The 13975-nt window shown below is 45.2% G+C and overlaps 1 protein-coding gene across 2 annotated transcripts in view; it reads right to left on the bottom strand.

The window, feature by feature from the left end:
• Positions 1–5189: 5189 nt before the first annotated feature.
• Positions 5190–13975, bottom strand: part of GNB5 (G protein subunit beta 5) — a 38733-nt gene continuing 29947 nt past the window's right edge. The window contains exons 8-12 of one of the 2 annotated variants that reach the window (XR_004320442.1): positions 11835–11883; positions 9679–9775; positions 8622–8788; positions 7219–7439; positions 5190–5553 (exon numbers count right to left, since the gene is read on the bottom strand). Coding sequence is in view for 1 of the 2 variants with exons in the window: in XM_032481177.1 (XP_032337068.1) it covers positions 7428–7439; positions 8622–8788; positions 9679–9775; positions 11835–11883 (325 nt within the window). In the remaining variant the exon portion in view is untranslated. Of the gene's footprint in view, positions 7440–8621; positions 8789–9678; positions 9776–11834; positions 11884–13975 lie in introns of both variants that reach the window. The other variant, XM_032481177.1, reaches the window with a different exon arrangement.

The raw sequence follows: 13975 nt of genomic DNA, 5'->3' as shown, positions 1-13975 counted from the left end.
TCCTACAGGCTGCTAGAGTGCCCATATTTGCTGCATTCATTCATTCATCCACTCATTTACTCTAAGTCTTGGGGGGCTGTCTCCCCTTTAGCACTGGAGATACAATGGAGTACAAGACATGTGGCCCCTGCTCTTAAGGACACTGCAATCTAGTGATGGGACAAAAAAACAGGCAATCAGTTTAACAGTAGAGTTAAATTATCGGTCTAATACAAGTTGAGGGAGTACCCACCTCTACGATAGTGGCTGCTTCTTAAAGGTACCATCCCTATATTGCTTAGAATTTTCCACTTTCTATTGGCCATTTCCCTCATTAATCCAATTCCCTATTATAGTTAATACTTCTTACACTAATCTTTCTCTGTTCATGTTACTTTATGGCTTCTTTCTCCTGATTGGACCCAGACTGACACAGAATTGGCACCAACAGTGAAATTTGTGAGGATTCATTGGTCTGGAGCATTTTGAGGTATCCTCCTCCCCACCCCCAGGGAAAGGTGAATTGCTGCATCTTTATCATCTGCAAGAAGAGGTCTTGGTAGGCCACTTTGGAGGCAACATACACACATGGGCATGCACCCTCAACCACCTGCAGGCTGGCTGATTGGGGAGCAGAACAAGAGAAGGCTCTGCAGCCCGCATAGGCAGTACCAACTGCTCTACGCTGGGTCTTATGATCCAACAGACCCAATGGCGGAGCTGTACGGAGCCTCTGACAAGCACCAACAGAATGACAGTGCAGACCTCTAGGAGCCGGAGGCAAATCTGTCTTCTTCTGCAGATAACTGTTTTCCTTTTGAGAAGCAGGTTCTGGCTTGCTACTGGGTCTCAGTAGAGGCTGAATGAGGTGACCATGCAGCTTAAGCTCTCGTCATACTATGGACGTTGTCTCACCTACCATGTTATAAGGCTGGGTGTGCACAGTAGCAATCTGTCATCAAGTGAAAATGGCATTTAAGAGGCTGGACTCAGGCAAGTCCACTGGGTACAAGTAACTGCATGAGCAGGTGGGTCCAGCTCCTATTGCTTTGCCTCCTCCCTCATCCCATGCCTGTGGCCTCCAGGGGCCTGCTTATGACCAGCTGACTGAGGGAGAAAAACTCAAGCCTGGATTACAGATGGGTCTGTATGATATGCTGGTACACACGGAAGTGGACAGCTGGCACATTACAGCTCAACTTGGTGGGGGGAGTTGTGAAGACAGTGGTGAAGGAAAAGCCTCCCAGTGGGCAGAAATTCAAGCAGGATATCTCATTGTACACTGTGTCTGGGCTGAGAGATGGCCAGAGTACAGATCGACATTGATTCATGGGCAGTTGCTGATGGTTTGGCTGGATAGTCAGGGCCTTGAAAGGAAAGACTGGAAGATTGGTGACATGGAAATCTTGGGAAGAGGTACGTGCCTGGACCCCTCTGAATAGGTACAGGCTGAAGATATTCATGTCCCATGTCAATGCCTCCAAAGGGCAGCCACCACCAGAAGACTCTTAGTCATCAGGTAGACAAAATTCTGTGCTCTGTGATTTCAGAGAGCTTCTTTACACAGCTTGATGGGCCAGTGAATGAAGAGGCCGTGCACCAGGAAGAGAGGATGTGGCAACAGCAGAATCCCTCCTGCGAAGGCTGAGCTGGCTAACGCTACTGCTGGGTGCCTGACTGGGCACCGCCAGAGATTCCTCTATGGAGAGCCAAATGAATTTCGTCAGAGGGAATACAAATCTCTGTACATCAAACTGAATTGGTTGTGACATCTTACGAGTTCCCTCATTAACTGATAAGTTCAATAAACATTTTGATATATGTTCATGTTTTTTTTTTTGCAAGGGAGTCATGCATTTATTTTTTTGATTTTTTAATCTTTTTTTCAGCAGCAAGCATAGTTTTAGATTTGGAGTAGCTGGGGGATTAGTGGTAACTCCTCTGGCCCTGCCATTGGTTAACTCTAATAATTATCAGTTGAATTAAACAAGAAATGAATACATTAACCTCCACACAGAATTTCCGGTCCAGTTTGCAGTCAGATTTGGTTGCAGTCCCGGCTCTGCCGCTTAGAAGCTGGGCGACCATAAGCAAGTTGTGCAGTTCTCCTTGCCTCAACTTCCCCATCTAAGAAATAGAGGCAGAAGTGGGGGCATATAGCTCAGTGGTAGAGTGCATGCTTAGCATGCATGAGGTCCTGGGTTCAATCCCCAGTAATCATGCTAGAAAAATGAAATTAAACAAATAAACCTCACTGTCCCTCCCCCCCAAAAGAGATGGAGGTTGTAAACTGTCTGCATCATAGGCTGTTACAAGGACTACCTGAGTTAGTATGTGCAAAGGCCTTAGCATAGTGCCTGGCACATAGCAGACGCTCTTTACAATGCAGCTTTTATTATTAGTATGAACTGACCGGGGTTACCAGGCTCACTTGTCCCACTTTTAACCAAAAAACCAAGATGTGACATTTTGGTGAGCCTTACCTGTATGGTTTCTGGTTTTGTTTTTTAAATACTAAAAATAGCTAGAAACCACCTACAATTTCTCCCCATACATTTTTAACAGCTTTCTTGTGATACAATTCATATACCATAAAATTCACTCTTTTAAAGTATGTATTTCAGTGGGTTTCAGTATATTGAGAGTAGTGCAACCATCACCACTGTCTAATTTCATTACCGCAAAGGAAACAGTCCCCTAGCCCTAAGTAACCGGTAATTGATGTCCCGTCTCTATGGGTTGGCCTGTTATGGACAAATCCATATAAATGGAATCAGACGCAATGTGGTCCTTTGTGACTGTCTTCTTTCACTTGGTATAATGTTTTCATCCATGTTGTAGTATGAATCAGTACTTCATCCCTTTTTATTGGCTGCATAATATTGGATGGATATACCACATTTTGGTCAACCATCCATTCATCAGTTGTTGAACATTTGAGTTAGTGCACTTTGAGCTGCGATGAACATCTATGTTCAAGTTTCTATGTGGGCATGTTTTCATTTCTCTTGGATACAGACCTAGGAGTGGGAGGCCACCTATTACTTGGGAGCACAGATAGGCTGGAAACAGTGACTCCTGGTTCAGGACAAAGTTAAGCCTGTACCAGTGATGTGTTGGTTAGGTAACCTTGGGTTCAAAGATAGTCATTTCCTGTTGTCACAGTCTTTGCGTAAATGTTCATCCCACATTTACATTAAATTTTCTGTATTTATGTGGTTAAATTAACCAGTGCATTGTTTCTGATCCCACCCCGGCACGAGAGGGTCTACATCCTTTTTTACAATGACAGAAACATATTCATTTCATTTCTTTCACCAGAATTAGCCGTGAGTCAGCCTGCTGTAGAGACTCACCAGTCCTGAAGGCCAGCCTAGCTCCAGCCAAGTCCTGGCTAGAGAAAGAGGGGGTCCGTGAATGCCTGGAAGAGTGACCTGATTCTCCTGTATCACCAGTGGGAGGTTTAGCTGCACACACCCCCAAAGGATCCACAGAGACAGGAAGATTCACCAGAGCTTTCCCCAACTTGCCTCCTCCTCAGAACTCCTGGCCCACCTCAGGCCTGCCTGGTCCCAACTCCAGGAGAGGGGGGCCTTAATTTAAGGTCTGTATTTTTAACCTGCTGTTGGGCCAGAGGGCAAGTTTGGGAAATGCAGATCTCCAAATCCCAGCTCAGTCAGCTCCTCAGTCTTGGAGGGAAGCTAGCTGACAAAGATGTGGCTCCAACCCCAACACCAGTCAATCTTCTAATTTATCAGCTGGGCTTAGCCCAGAATCTCAAGGTTTCTCCTTCAAAAAGATTTTCAGTGACTCACAGGCCTCCATCAGTCTCTTGCCTTTCCCACTCACTCTCCGTGCCCGCAAGGACCCTCCTATGGTACCCATGGTCGTGGCTGCCCCAGAGCCTCCCTGTGAGTCCGCCTCTCTCAGTTACCTTCCTCTTTCTCCCCTTTTTCCGGGGCTCCTACACACCAGGGCCTGAATGGCCCCAGGGCGGTCTCAAATAGAGGGACTGGAAAAGGGCTCATTAGCCCAGATAAGTAGCTCTGGCCCTGGGAGTCCTTCCAGGGGTCCTCCAGGGGCAAAACTATTTTCATAATAATACTGACTCTTTTGTGGTATGTGTAGCTTTGAAAACTTCCACTTTCTCTGGAGTTTTCCAAAGGCCACTGATGTGTGGTGAAAGGATCACCAGTAGAAGGTGTGCTTCTGTGTTCCTGTGTTTTATTTTTCTCAGTTTTAATTTCTAATATGATAAATATTGATAGATATAATGCCCATAAACCCCTTTTTGGGGTCCTCAGTAATTTTTTTAAGAGTGTAGAGGGATCCTAAGATGGAAACCTTTGAGAACCACTGGCCCAAGTGAACCTCTAATTGATGGTAATTACTAATCTGATGCATGCGTGGGGAAGCCTTACGTGGAGGGGACAGGAAAGAATGAACAAGGGGAAAAGGGAGGAGGGAGAGGAGGAGGGGAAGGAGAGGAAGGGAACAGGAAAGGGAGGAGGGGAAGGGAGGAAGCAGGGCACTAACCCTTGTTGAAGATGCACCAATGGCTGAGGTCCATGCTTTACACACTTTAGAGCTGTCCCATTTCCTAGATGAGGAAACTGAGGCTGAAAGAAACTTAGATATTATGTCTCCTGTGAAGGTGGTGGAGCTGCCTCTGAACGGAGGTGCACACACTTTGTCCTCATGCCCTCTTACCGATGAATCCCAGTCTCAGCAGGACCACTTTCAAGCCAGATGGCCAAGAAACTACGAGATCCCGGGATGCAAAGGCCTTTACAAACTGTGCTGTTTTTAAGCCACTTATAATCCAGGGAAGGGTGTGGAGGAGGTCAAGGGTGGGAAGAGGGAAGTGGATATGGAGGGCCTGCTCTCGCCTCTGGCTCATTCCAGAAGAGGACTGGCAGTCGGGCCCCACTTCTGGGAGGCCGGCAGCCACTCCCTCCAAAGCAGCTGCTTGGGTTTCAGTTTGCAGGAATTTCCCACAAGCACCCATCAGCACACACCTCCTGTCTGACCCCTCTACCTGTCTAACCCTTCTCTCTGGATGCGGAGGGGGGCGTCCAAGGATATGCACACCCAGGGGCACATCTGTTTGGCCCCTTCACCACAACTGGTTTGGTAGTTTTGCTTCCAAGTCCTCTAAAAAAAAAAAAAAAAAAAAAGAAAACCTGGTTAAAAAACTCCACTCAGCACTATTTTCAATATGCAAAATACAATTTATTACCTGGAGTTTACCCTTGAGACTCCACGTGGTGTAGTATATTCCCAGCCAAGGACTGCCTCAATAAATACTCAGCACCACCCACCATGACATTAAATGCTTTCAAGGGACTGGGTTACTGCCCATGGGGGTGAGTGAGGGAACACTCTCACAGGGCCCCGAAAGTCACTTTTTTGACTGAAAAGTTAGGGGCTACTTTGCAGACATAGTGAAGACGACCTCCATCTCTGAACATATAACCTTGAATTTGCTTCCCCTGAGTCTGGGTGACTTTTCCTTCACCCTGACTTCCTTCACTTCTGGGAGGCCCACGTCAGGGTGCAGAGACACGAAAGGGTCTGTGGGAGAGAGAGAAGGGGATGCCATAACTAGGAGCCCAGGAACAAACTCTGGAACATTCTGGGAGCCAAGATGGGGAATTTCACAGGGGGCCTGACCCCTGCAGCAGCTGGCAGGAGCTGGGTAGCCCCTGTGCTCATTTCCCGGAGCCACTGCCCAGACTGGAAGCCACTAGGGGGAGAAAGGGGCTGAAAAGTGGTCCCTTTGGACCACACTCCCTCCCCCTGCCCTCTGGGCTCTCAGGGTGGGGGTGGGGTGGTAGGCAGGGGCCTTGCATTTTTTTCTCCCCTCACCAGGGCCTGCTGTGTCAGTAGATGTTTTCTTGGCAAATGATTAAATATAACGATTATGTTTACTTAAAAAGAGTTGATGGGCAAGCTGGCCTGGGTGATTTCTGACTGGCCCATCTTGATACTTGAACAGTAGTTTTGCGGGTGGGCCGGGCCCACCCTCTGAGATTTATAGGAGCACCGGGTCCAGGCCTGCCTGAGGCTCCAGCTCTGGAAGGGTCTCTTCAAGCAGCAGAGCCAGGGCTGGGCCTGTAAAGCCAGAACTACCATTCGGAGGAGGGCCAGGCTGGCGCAGGGCCAGAAGCGGCCGGAAGATGGGGGGACTCAGCACATCCAGCCCTCGGGCGCCACAAGGGCCTGGTCGGGGGACCCCAGACCACCTGCAGGGCAGGCCTCACCCGGGAACGATTTTTGGTCTGAGGTGACCTTTTATTTCCCTAAGTGACGCATGTCATCTTTACGAATGAGGTGTTTTCTAAAACAAAGAATAAGCCTCTACACCTTAAAACAAAACAAAACAGAAAAGAAACAATCCTGTAACTAAAGCACTTAGTATCTCCCAGACGGAATTACTGAGTTTCAAATAAAGACAAGATATTTTTATGGTATTTTTCTCTCAATATAAGTGAAGCAAAGACATTATCATTCGAGACCTATCAAATAATTTGTATATGTAATTACACCTGCAATGCAATAAATATGAGTGTAATTGATAAGGATGACATTCACTTTATCCTGAGAGGATGCTACCAATCCTAATACGTCTAACACTACAAATAGGTTAAGTTTACTGTCCTGGGTTCCCACACAGAAAGGTTTCGGTTGCTCTGAGAAGCATTTGTGTCACAAGCAGCACTCAGCTTTCCCCTCAAATGAAAGAAAATGTCCTGTCCATGTGATACAGTGATACATCGCACCATTGCATGATTCATAAATCAAACCTTCTGTCCATTTTATGCAAATCTGCTTCATTTATAACTGTTCACATATATGGAAATGTCTCAGCTCAAAAAAGACAATAGGATGCAAAGCTGAAAAAAGATACTGTCACAAAAACACATTTAAAAAAATTGATTTTGTCTAATTACATTTGGAATTGGAACTTTTCTTCTGTCAAAGACCATGAACACAGTCCTTCTCATCCAGACCATTGGAATCAGCATGTCCAGTGGAAAGTTCCCAAAGTCACAGTGTACACTGAGAAAAATCAGATTTTAAAGTGCCCTGGAAAGTAAATGTGATTCAAGGAAACAACATGAAATATATTAAATGCTGAATTCGACTGGTAATAGAATGAGTTGAGACTAGTATAATTTAAAATAACCTTAAAAATAGATACATTTTAAAAAGTGTTCAAAATAAAAAACACTGTACTTGAAGGTGTTCCCATAGTGCTGACGGCTCAAGCTGCTATCTTTCCGGGGTGGTGGTTTAAATAGTAATATCAGAGATGCCTGGTGAACGTTGTCATGGAGCTGCTCCCTTAAGCTAAGTTGCAATACAATCTCAGATCCTCTAGAAGCAAGATCTATTTACAGGTGACGATTTCAACTTCTATCCTCAGGTACCTGTGCGCATCGTGATTAAGCCCAGACCTGCAGACACAAACAGATAATTTTTAGTCTGTTTTCAATTAACCACTTGCAAAACCCAAGTTTAAAGAGATAAAATCAAAGTCTGCTGTACACAAACACACACACCTCATCCAAAATAGAACAGTCACATGTCTTGAAAGAATAACATTACTCTTAGCAACTCAAAAGTGCTTCTTTGGCTCTGCCTCCCCGCCTCCCTTAGTTAATTGTCTGAAGGGCATCAGTGGCCTCCTTACCAGGGATGGTTAACTCCTGCATTGACAACCAGAACCCTCTGGACCCACTCAGCTCACTGGTACATTGATGTGCTTTACTAATTTAGGAAATCTCACCCAGAACGATGAAGTCACAAACAACTTGACTATTTGTTTCAGGAACTTGGCAAAAATCCTTTTATCTATTTACCCTAAGGCTAGACGATTTCAGTTACCCTCTTTAGAAGAGACAGTCACTTCTCAGGACGATACAGAGCATCAAATGACTGGCTAGTTTTCAAGACCTTCTCTGAAATTCTCTCCCTCCTCCAACCCCATGTTCAACACTCTTAAGCTATGCCACAAATCTGTCCAATCCTAGCCTTAAACCAGACTCCTAAAACCTCATGAATATCTGCTTTTGCTCTCCCCTTCGGCAATGCTAATAAGACTGTCAAGTCTGTGACCTCCCACAGTGAGGTAGGCTTTGTTTGATGAACACGTTATTTTGGTGGTATTTCTAGGGAGCTAACATCTGACAAAGTCATGGAGTTCTTTAAGAATCTATTATCTAATAAAAGCAATGAGGACCCTTTTCCTGGAAAAATGCACACAATTTGGCATATAATTGTAGGGGCTTTATAGGTCTCCTAAAGCCCCCGTGTGCACTTCACAGGGGTCTGTGACCACAGACAAAGAACCCTGCACCACTGGGAGGTGAGACTGGCAATCTGGTCTGTTAAAGGCTAGACCAGACTAGCCTTTAACAGGGTGTTAAAGACTTTCAGAGTGTCTAAGCTTGAATACCTGCATTGATGGGGAACCCACTACCTCCGCAGGCAAATCACCCCCTGTGGCTATCAGAATTGAAACTGGAGCTCTACTTGGCTGCCCAGGCCCATTGTAGCTTACCCTGACCCCTCTGCTTTCAGGAAGGCTAATCACTTCTGCTCTCACACACAGAGGAAAGTAGAAAAACTTTTCTTACTCTGAGGGTGTGATCCCACGATCCTGAGCAAAAAGCAGTCCCATCAGGGGATACTCGTAGAGTACTAACACGGTTTTCATGTCCAAACAGGATGGAGACTCGGGACCCCTTGAGGACATCCCAGACGTTGATGGTATAATCGTTGTACCCAGCAAACAGCAGGCGACCTTAAAGTGGGAGACAGGATGGGTTTTAAACCAGTTCCTTCCTTCTTGTTTTTCTTTTCATGACTCTCACTCATGGGCTCGCTTGCTCATTCATTCATTTATTCATTCAGTAAACAGGGATTTGGTGCCCACTACGTGCCAGGCACCTTGCTTTGCTCTGGGGATTCAAAGAGGAGAAAGCACAGTTGCCCCCCGTGGAGGGTGGTATCGGGCAGGCTGTGTGGTTAGGGCTGTAACAGAAGTGCTCAGCTATGTGCAAAGCGCTGTGTGATCACAGAGGAAGGGGGATCCAGGAGGGCACTGCAGGTGAAGCGACATCTGAGTTGGCCTTTGAGGGATGAATAGGAGTCTGCCATGCAGGGGAGGGAGGGAAAAGATGTACCGGGCAGCAGCAGCAGCACACCTACACAAAGGCACTGCTGCAGAACAGGGGAGTGTCTGGGGGAACTGAACAGCCCCATCCTGTCAGTGCTGCCTGACCTTTCACTGGCGGCTTCCCCAGCTGGGAGGGCAGAGGTGCCACGAGCCCCAGAGCATTAACAAAGGGACTCTTGCTTCACTGCTTCCACCTCTGAAAAAAGTCCCTTTTCAGGTGTGAAGGAGAAAATGGAAGGCTGGGGAGGACATGCCTAGAGGCTCTGCAGATGGAGTTTTGATCCGTGATTGTCTTGAAGATGAGCGTTAGGTGGGCCCAGCCTTCACTTCCCCCTAAGTGAGCGGGGCTGGGGAAGCCGCTTCGGGCAGGGCAAGCGACGGGTCACAAACGCAGTGGAGGGAAACCAGCAAAAAGAGACTCTAGCACCGGGGCCCAGGGGAAGCCTGACGGAGAGCCGCGTTTTGCTCAGGTCCTGGCGTACAGTCCCGGGAAAGCTTCTGAAATGAAAGCTTACCGCTGAGGGAGAAGTCCACGCTGGAAGCTCCGAAGATGATACTCTCTTTGGAATAGATGGCGACCTCCCTGTCTGCCCGGAGGTCGTAGAGGCGACACTGGGTGACAAAGGAGACAAAGAAGCACTTGTTTCTGGATCCTGTTTGGTGCCTGAATGACGACAGAGCTACGGCCCGGTGCCGGCGGCTTGTGTCGTTTGAGGGGAGAGGGGCAACCTCTTTCGTTCTCTCTCCTAGTGTTTTCTCCCTCAATCCCGATTCTTAGTAATCTCCACGGATCACTGGAGATTCAAATAAACAGCCAGTACAGAATTCTTTGGGTACAAAAACAGAAATGAAAGCCCTGTTTTCTAATTTTTGATAAAGAATATGTGTTCATTGTAGAAAATTCAGAAAAACCCAGAGAGGCATAGAGAAGGAAGTAAAAGTTACCCCCTATCCTAGAGGCCTTTACTAACACCTGGGCTATTTCCTTTAGTCTTATTCTATTTTATGTGTGTATTTAAATGGGGTGGATGTTTCATTTCTGTTCCTACTAGCATTATGTTATGAGTATTTTCTCATGTCATTAAATAATCTTGATGAACATGGTTGTTATAGTCCTCTTGTGGATACATCAGAATCTACTTAGCCATAGCCTGCTAAGTGTTTCATTGTGTCTAATTTGTCCCTTTTACAAATAAAGTTATGGGGAAGCCATGATCATTCTTCTATACAAATTGCTATCTGCATCTCTGACATTTTCCATAGAATAGCTAAGCAATAGAACCCTTAGAATAGAATTGTTTCCAAGACATAGCATGGCCAGATCAAAGGGTAGGGAAGTTCTGAAAGCTCTTGATTCATATCACAAAACTGCCCTCCAGACGGAGGTCCGAAAGGGCCTGACCCAGGCTCGCCCAAGGTTCCTTTACTGCACTGTCTCCAACAGTGGGCATTTCTTGGCAAATCCAAGAGGCAAGTGAGGATCTGATCACTGAAACTTGCACTTCTGGGATTACAGATGACTTGCAAAACACTTTGGTGGTTGGGAGGGTAGAGCTCAGTGGTAGAGTGCATGCTTAGCCTACATGGGGTCCTGGGTTCAATCCCCAGTGCCTCCACTGAAAAATAAAAATAAATAAATAAACAAGCCTAATTACCTCCCCACCAAAAACAACAACAACAAAAGTAATAAAAATTAAAAAAAACCATTTTCAGTGTACTGTACAGGAATTATATCACAGTAAAGGTGAATAAAATAAAATGGGATCAGAGATTTGCTTTAAAAAAAAAACCATTTTCAGGTGTTTGCCATTTTAGATTTACTGCTCTGTAGATGGTCTGTATTTTATCCTCTTTTTAAATGAGGGTGCTTATCTTGGTTATGCAACTCCATTCATACCTACAGGAGATGAACTCAATCTGTCACACATATGGCATGAATTTTCCCAAAATGTACGCCCTTATATTTTGTTACGTATGTTTTGACAAAGAAGTTTTACATTTTCATTATTATCAAAACTCTCAATCTATTCCTTTGTAATTTCTTCCACAACAGCAAATTAGGATGGAATCCATTATTTAATAAGATATTTGATATTTTGAGGGCACAAGAAGGTATTTTTTTCTTGAAAAATAGGTCAACAAAATCTGACAATTCATATCAAAAGCCTTAACATTAGGCTGATTTCTGCTCAGCAAGGTCATGTCTAAGAATTAATTCTAAGGAAATAATAAGAGAGGTACCAAAAATATTTGCTTATTTTTTAATGTTTTAAACAGGGAAAAAAAAAACCTTGAAAAAAAAATGTCCAAATGTGGAAGACTGGTTAAGTAAATGATGGCATGTCCATAACATGGAAAACTATTCAATCACTAAGAAAATATAATGTAGAAAAATATTCACCGGTGTGGGAAAATGTTCACAACTACTGCTAAGTGAAAAAAGCAAATTATAAAGCATTTTGTTTAAAAAAGTAAAAAGACAGAAAGGAATTCACTCAACTTGAATTTTCTGGGTTAGAAAGATTAAAGGTAATCTAGTTTTCCCCCCAAGTTTTCCTTACTGAATTCACATTACTTCTGTAATCAGGAAAAAGGTATTTTTGAAAAATAAAAATAAGTCAGCATAACTCTCTTTCGAAGAGGAAAAGCTTGCAGTAACTTAGAAACATACTGTAGCGTCATCTGACCCCGAAGCAAAGGCGTCTCCACTCGGGTAGTACCTGCAGAGAGAGAGTGTGGGGAGAAAGCACTTTACTCAGAGTGGTGATTCCTCATTGTGGATGCCCATCCAAACCATCGAGGAGGGCTGTCCTGTGCTCGGCCCTCTGAGTCCCAATCTCCTCTTCTAGGGACACAAGGACCCCTCATTATGGAGGCCAGAAAGGGAGGCTCATGAGGAAGGCCCATTGGCCTCTAGTTTTCTTCTCTGTAAGCAGAGGACAGTGCCGCTGGCCTGGCAGAGTGCTGGTGAGGAGTAAATGAGGTAATACGTACATCTGCACCAGGCACTGACCACAGAGCAGGCCCCCAGTATCCCTGGTGTCCCTTGATCACAATTCCATTCCCAAGACTTGGCTCAGAGCTCAGGCTTAGAAAGTGGTCATAAACACAGGCACTGCAACACAGAGCCACACGCAGCGCTCTGCACTGCACACTCACTGCATGCGACACTTCGGGCAGGTGGCTTTACCTGGCCCAGGCTTAGTTTCATCTGAAAAGTGAGGAGGACAAGCGCACTCCCTGCTGTGAAGTCTGAGTGAGACGGCATATGCAAGAACGTGGCCAAACAAAGGGCTGGCAATACATGATGCTTATGACTGTTACCCTCATCCTCGGCTCCACAGTCAGGCTTCCTGGAGAGACGGAAGCCTAAACTGAGACTTGACGGACATTAGAGCAAGAGGGGTCTGGGTAGAGGGCACAGCACAGGAGGGAGAATGTGCACTTCTCAGCTGTTACTTCATGAATATACAAGGGTTTAATTTATTTATGTCTCTTTCTAGTCTGTCCTTAATAACTTAATCTTAATAACTTCAGTTGCTATCTGTAATAATTTCTTGATTGATTTCCTTTGATTGTCTAGGTGATCACTGCACTTTTGCAAGAAGCGATATTTTCCCCCTTTTTTCCTTTCCTACATTTGAGATAAGAGAACTAGAAAATTCTCATGAACATTTCTACTACTAAGGTAATTATATATTCTTAGCTGTGTTCTGGCTTTTAAGGGGAATAAGTTTAGTGCTTGCCTCTAAGCATAATGACAATTCTTGATTGATTATACTTTAATTCCTGTCCCGACAGTGCCAGCTTCCAAATTTACATGTCAGGTCCTGAGCTCTCTCATGAGATACAGTTCACAGATCCTGCTACCTCCCCGACATCACCATTTGGTTGTATAACAGGCATCTCATATTTCCCTGACCCAAAACAGAGCTCCAGGATCCATGTGCAACAATTGTTTCTTCCCTGCCCTGCCTCCAGTCCTCCTGGTCTTAGCAAATGGATCAGTGCTTACTTCCCCTTATAAAAGATGTGGGTTCCCTGAGCTCAGGGTTCTTCTGCTATAATGCAACCCTCTGCATGTGCAGGGGTCATCTGGCCCTTTTACTATGGTAACCAGCACAAAAATGCTGATACCCTTGCTACCGCCATCACTAGGAGTAATAAACTGTCCTTTATCTCTAACCCAGGAGTCTTGTGCCTCTTAGAGCATCCATGAAACCGTGGCAGCCTTACTTGATAGCTTGCAGCTAGAGTAAAATCTCATATCCTTCCCAATTCTAGGCGTTTCTGTCCTCACTGTGTCTTCTTTACTGTCAGCCACCATCATTTCCTTCCTGAGCTCACACAGCAACCTTCCAACTGGCCGTTAGGCTTCCATTCCCGCTCCCCTACAATCTGTTCTTCATACAGCAGCCAGTGATCTTTTACAGGCAAAGCATGGATCGTGTTAGCTGCCTCCTCAGCTCAGAACCCTCTAGTGGTCACCTAGCCTTTTGTTAGGTCCCTGAACATCTTATCTCCATGTTTTTCCCACCAGCTCTTTGCAAGCCTGGCTCCTTCATTATCCTGGCCTCAGTTTAAACATCAATTTCTCAGAGAGGCCTTTCTGATCATTCTAAGAAATAACCTATCTCATCACATTTCCCTGCTTTACATTTTTAACAGCACTTAATCAGCATCTTAAATTGTCCATTTATTTGTGCTTTGTCTTTGTCTCCTGCAGGAGAGCAGGGATCTTGTTTACCTTGTTGGGAACTGCATTCCCAGTTCCTGGAATAACGTCTAGCATAGAAGTCCTTAGTAAATATT

Source organism: Camelus ferus, chromosome 6, assembly GCF_009834535.1.
Source record: "Camelus ferus isolate YT-003-E chromosome 6, BCGSAC_Cfer_1.0, whole genome shotgun sequence".
Lineage (NCBI taxonomy): Eukaryota > Metazoa > Chordata > Mammalia > Artiodactyla > Camelidae > Camelus > Camelus ferus.
Note: the sequence above shows the minus strand (reverse complement) of the source record. Positions and strands in the feature narration are given on the sequence as shown.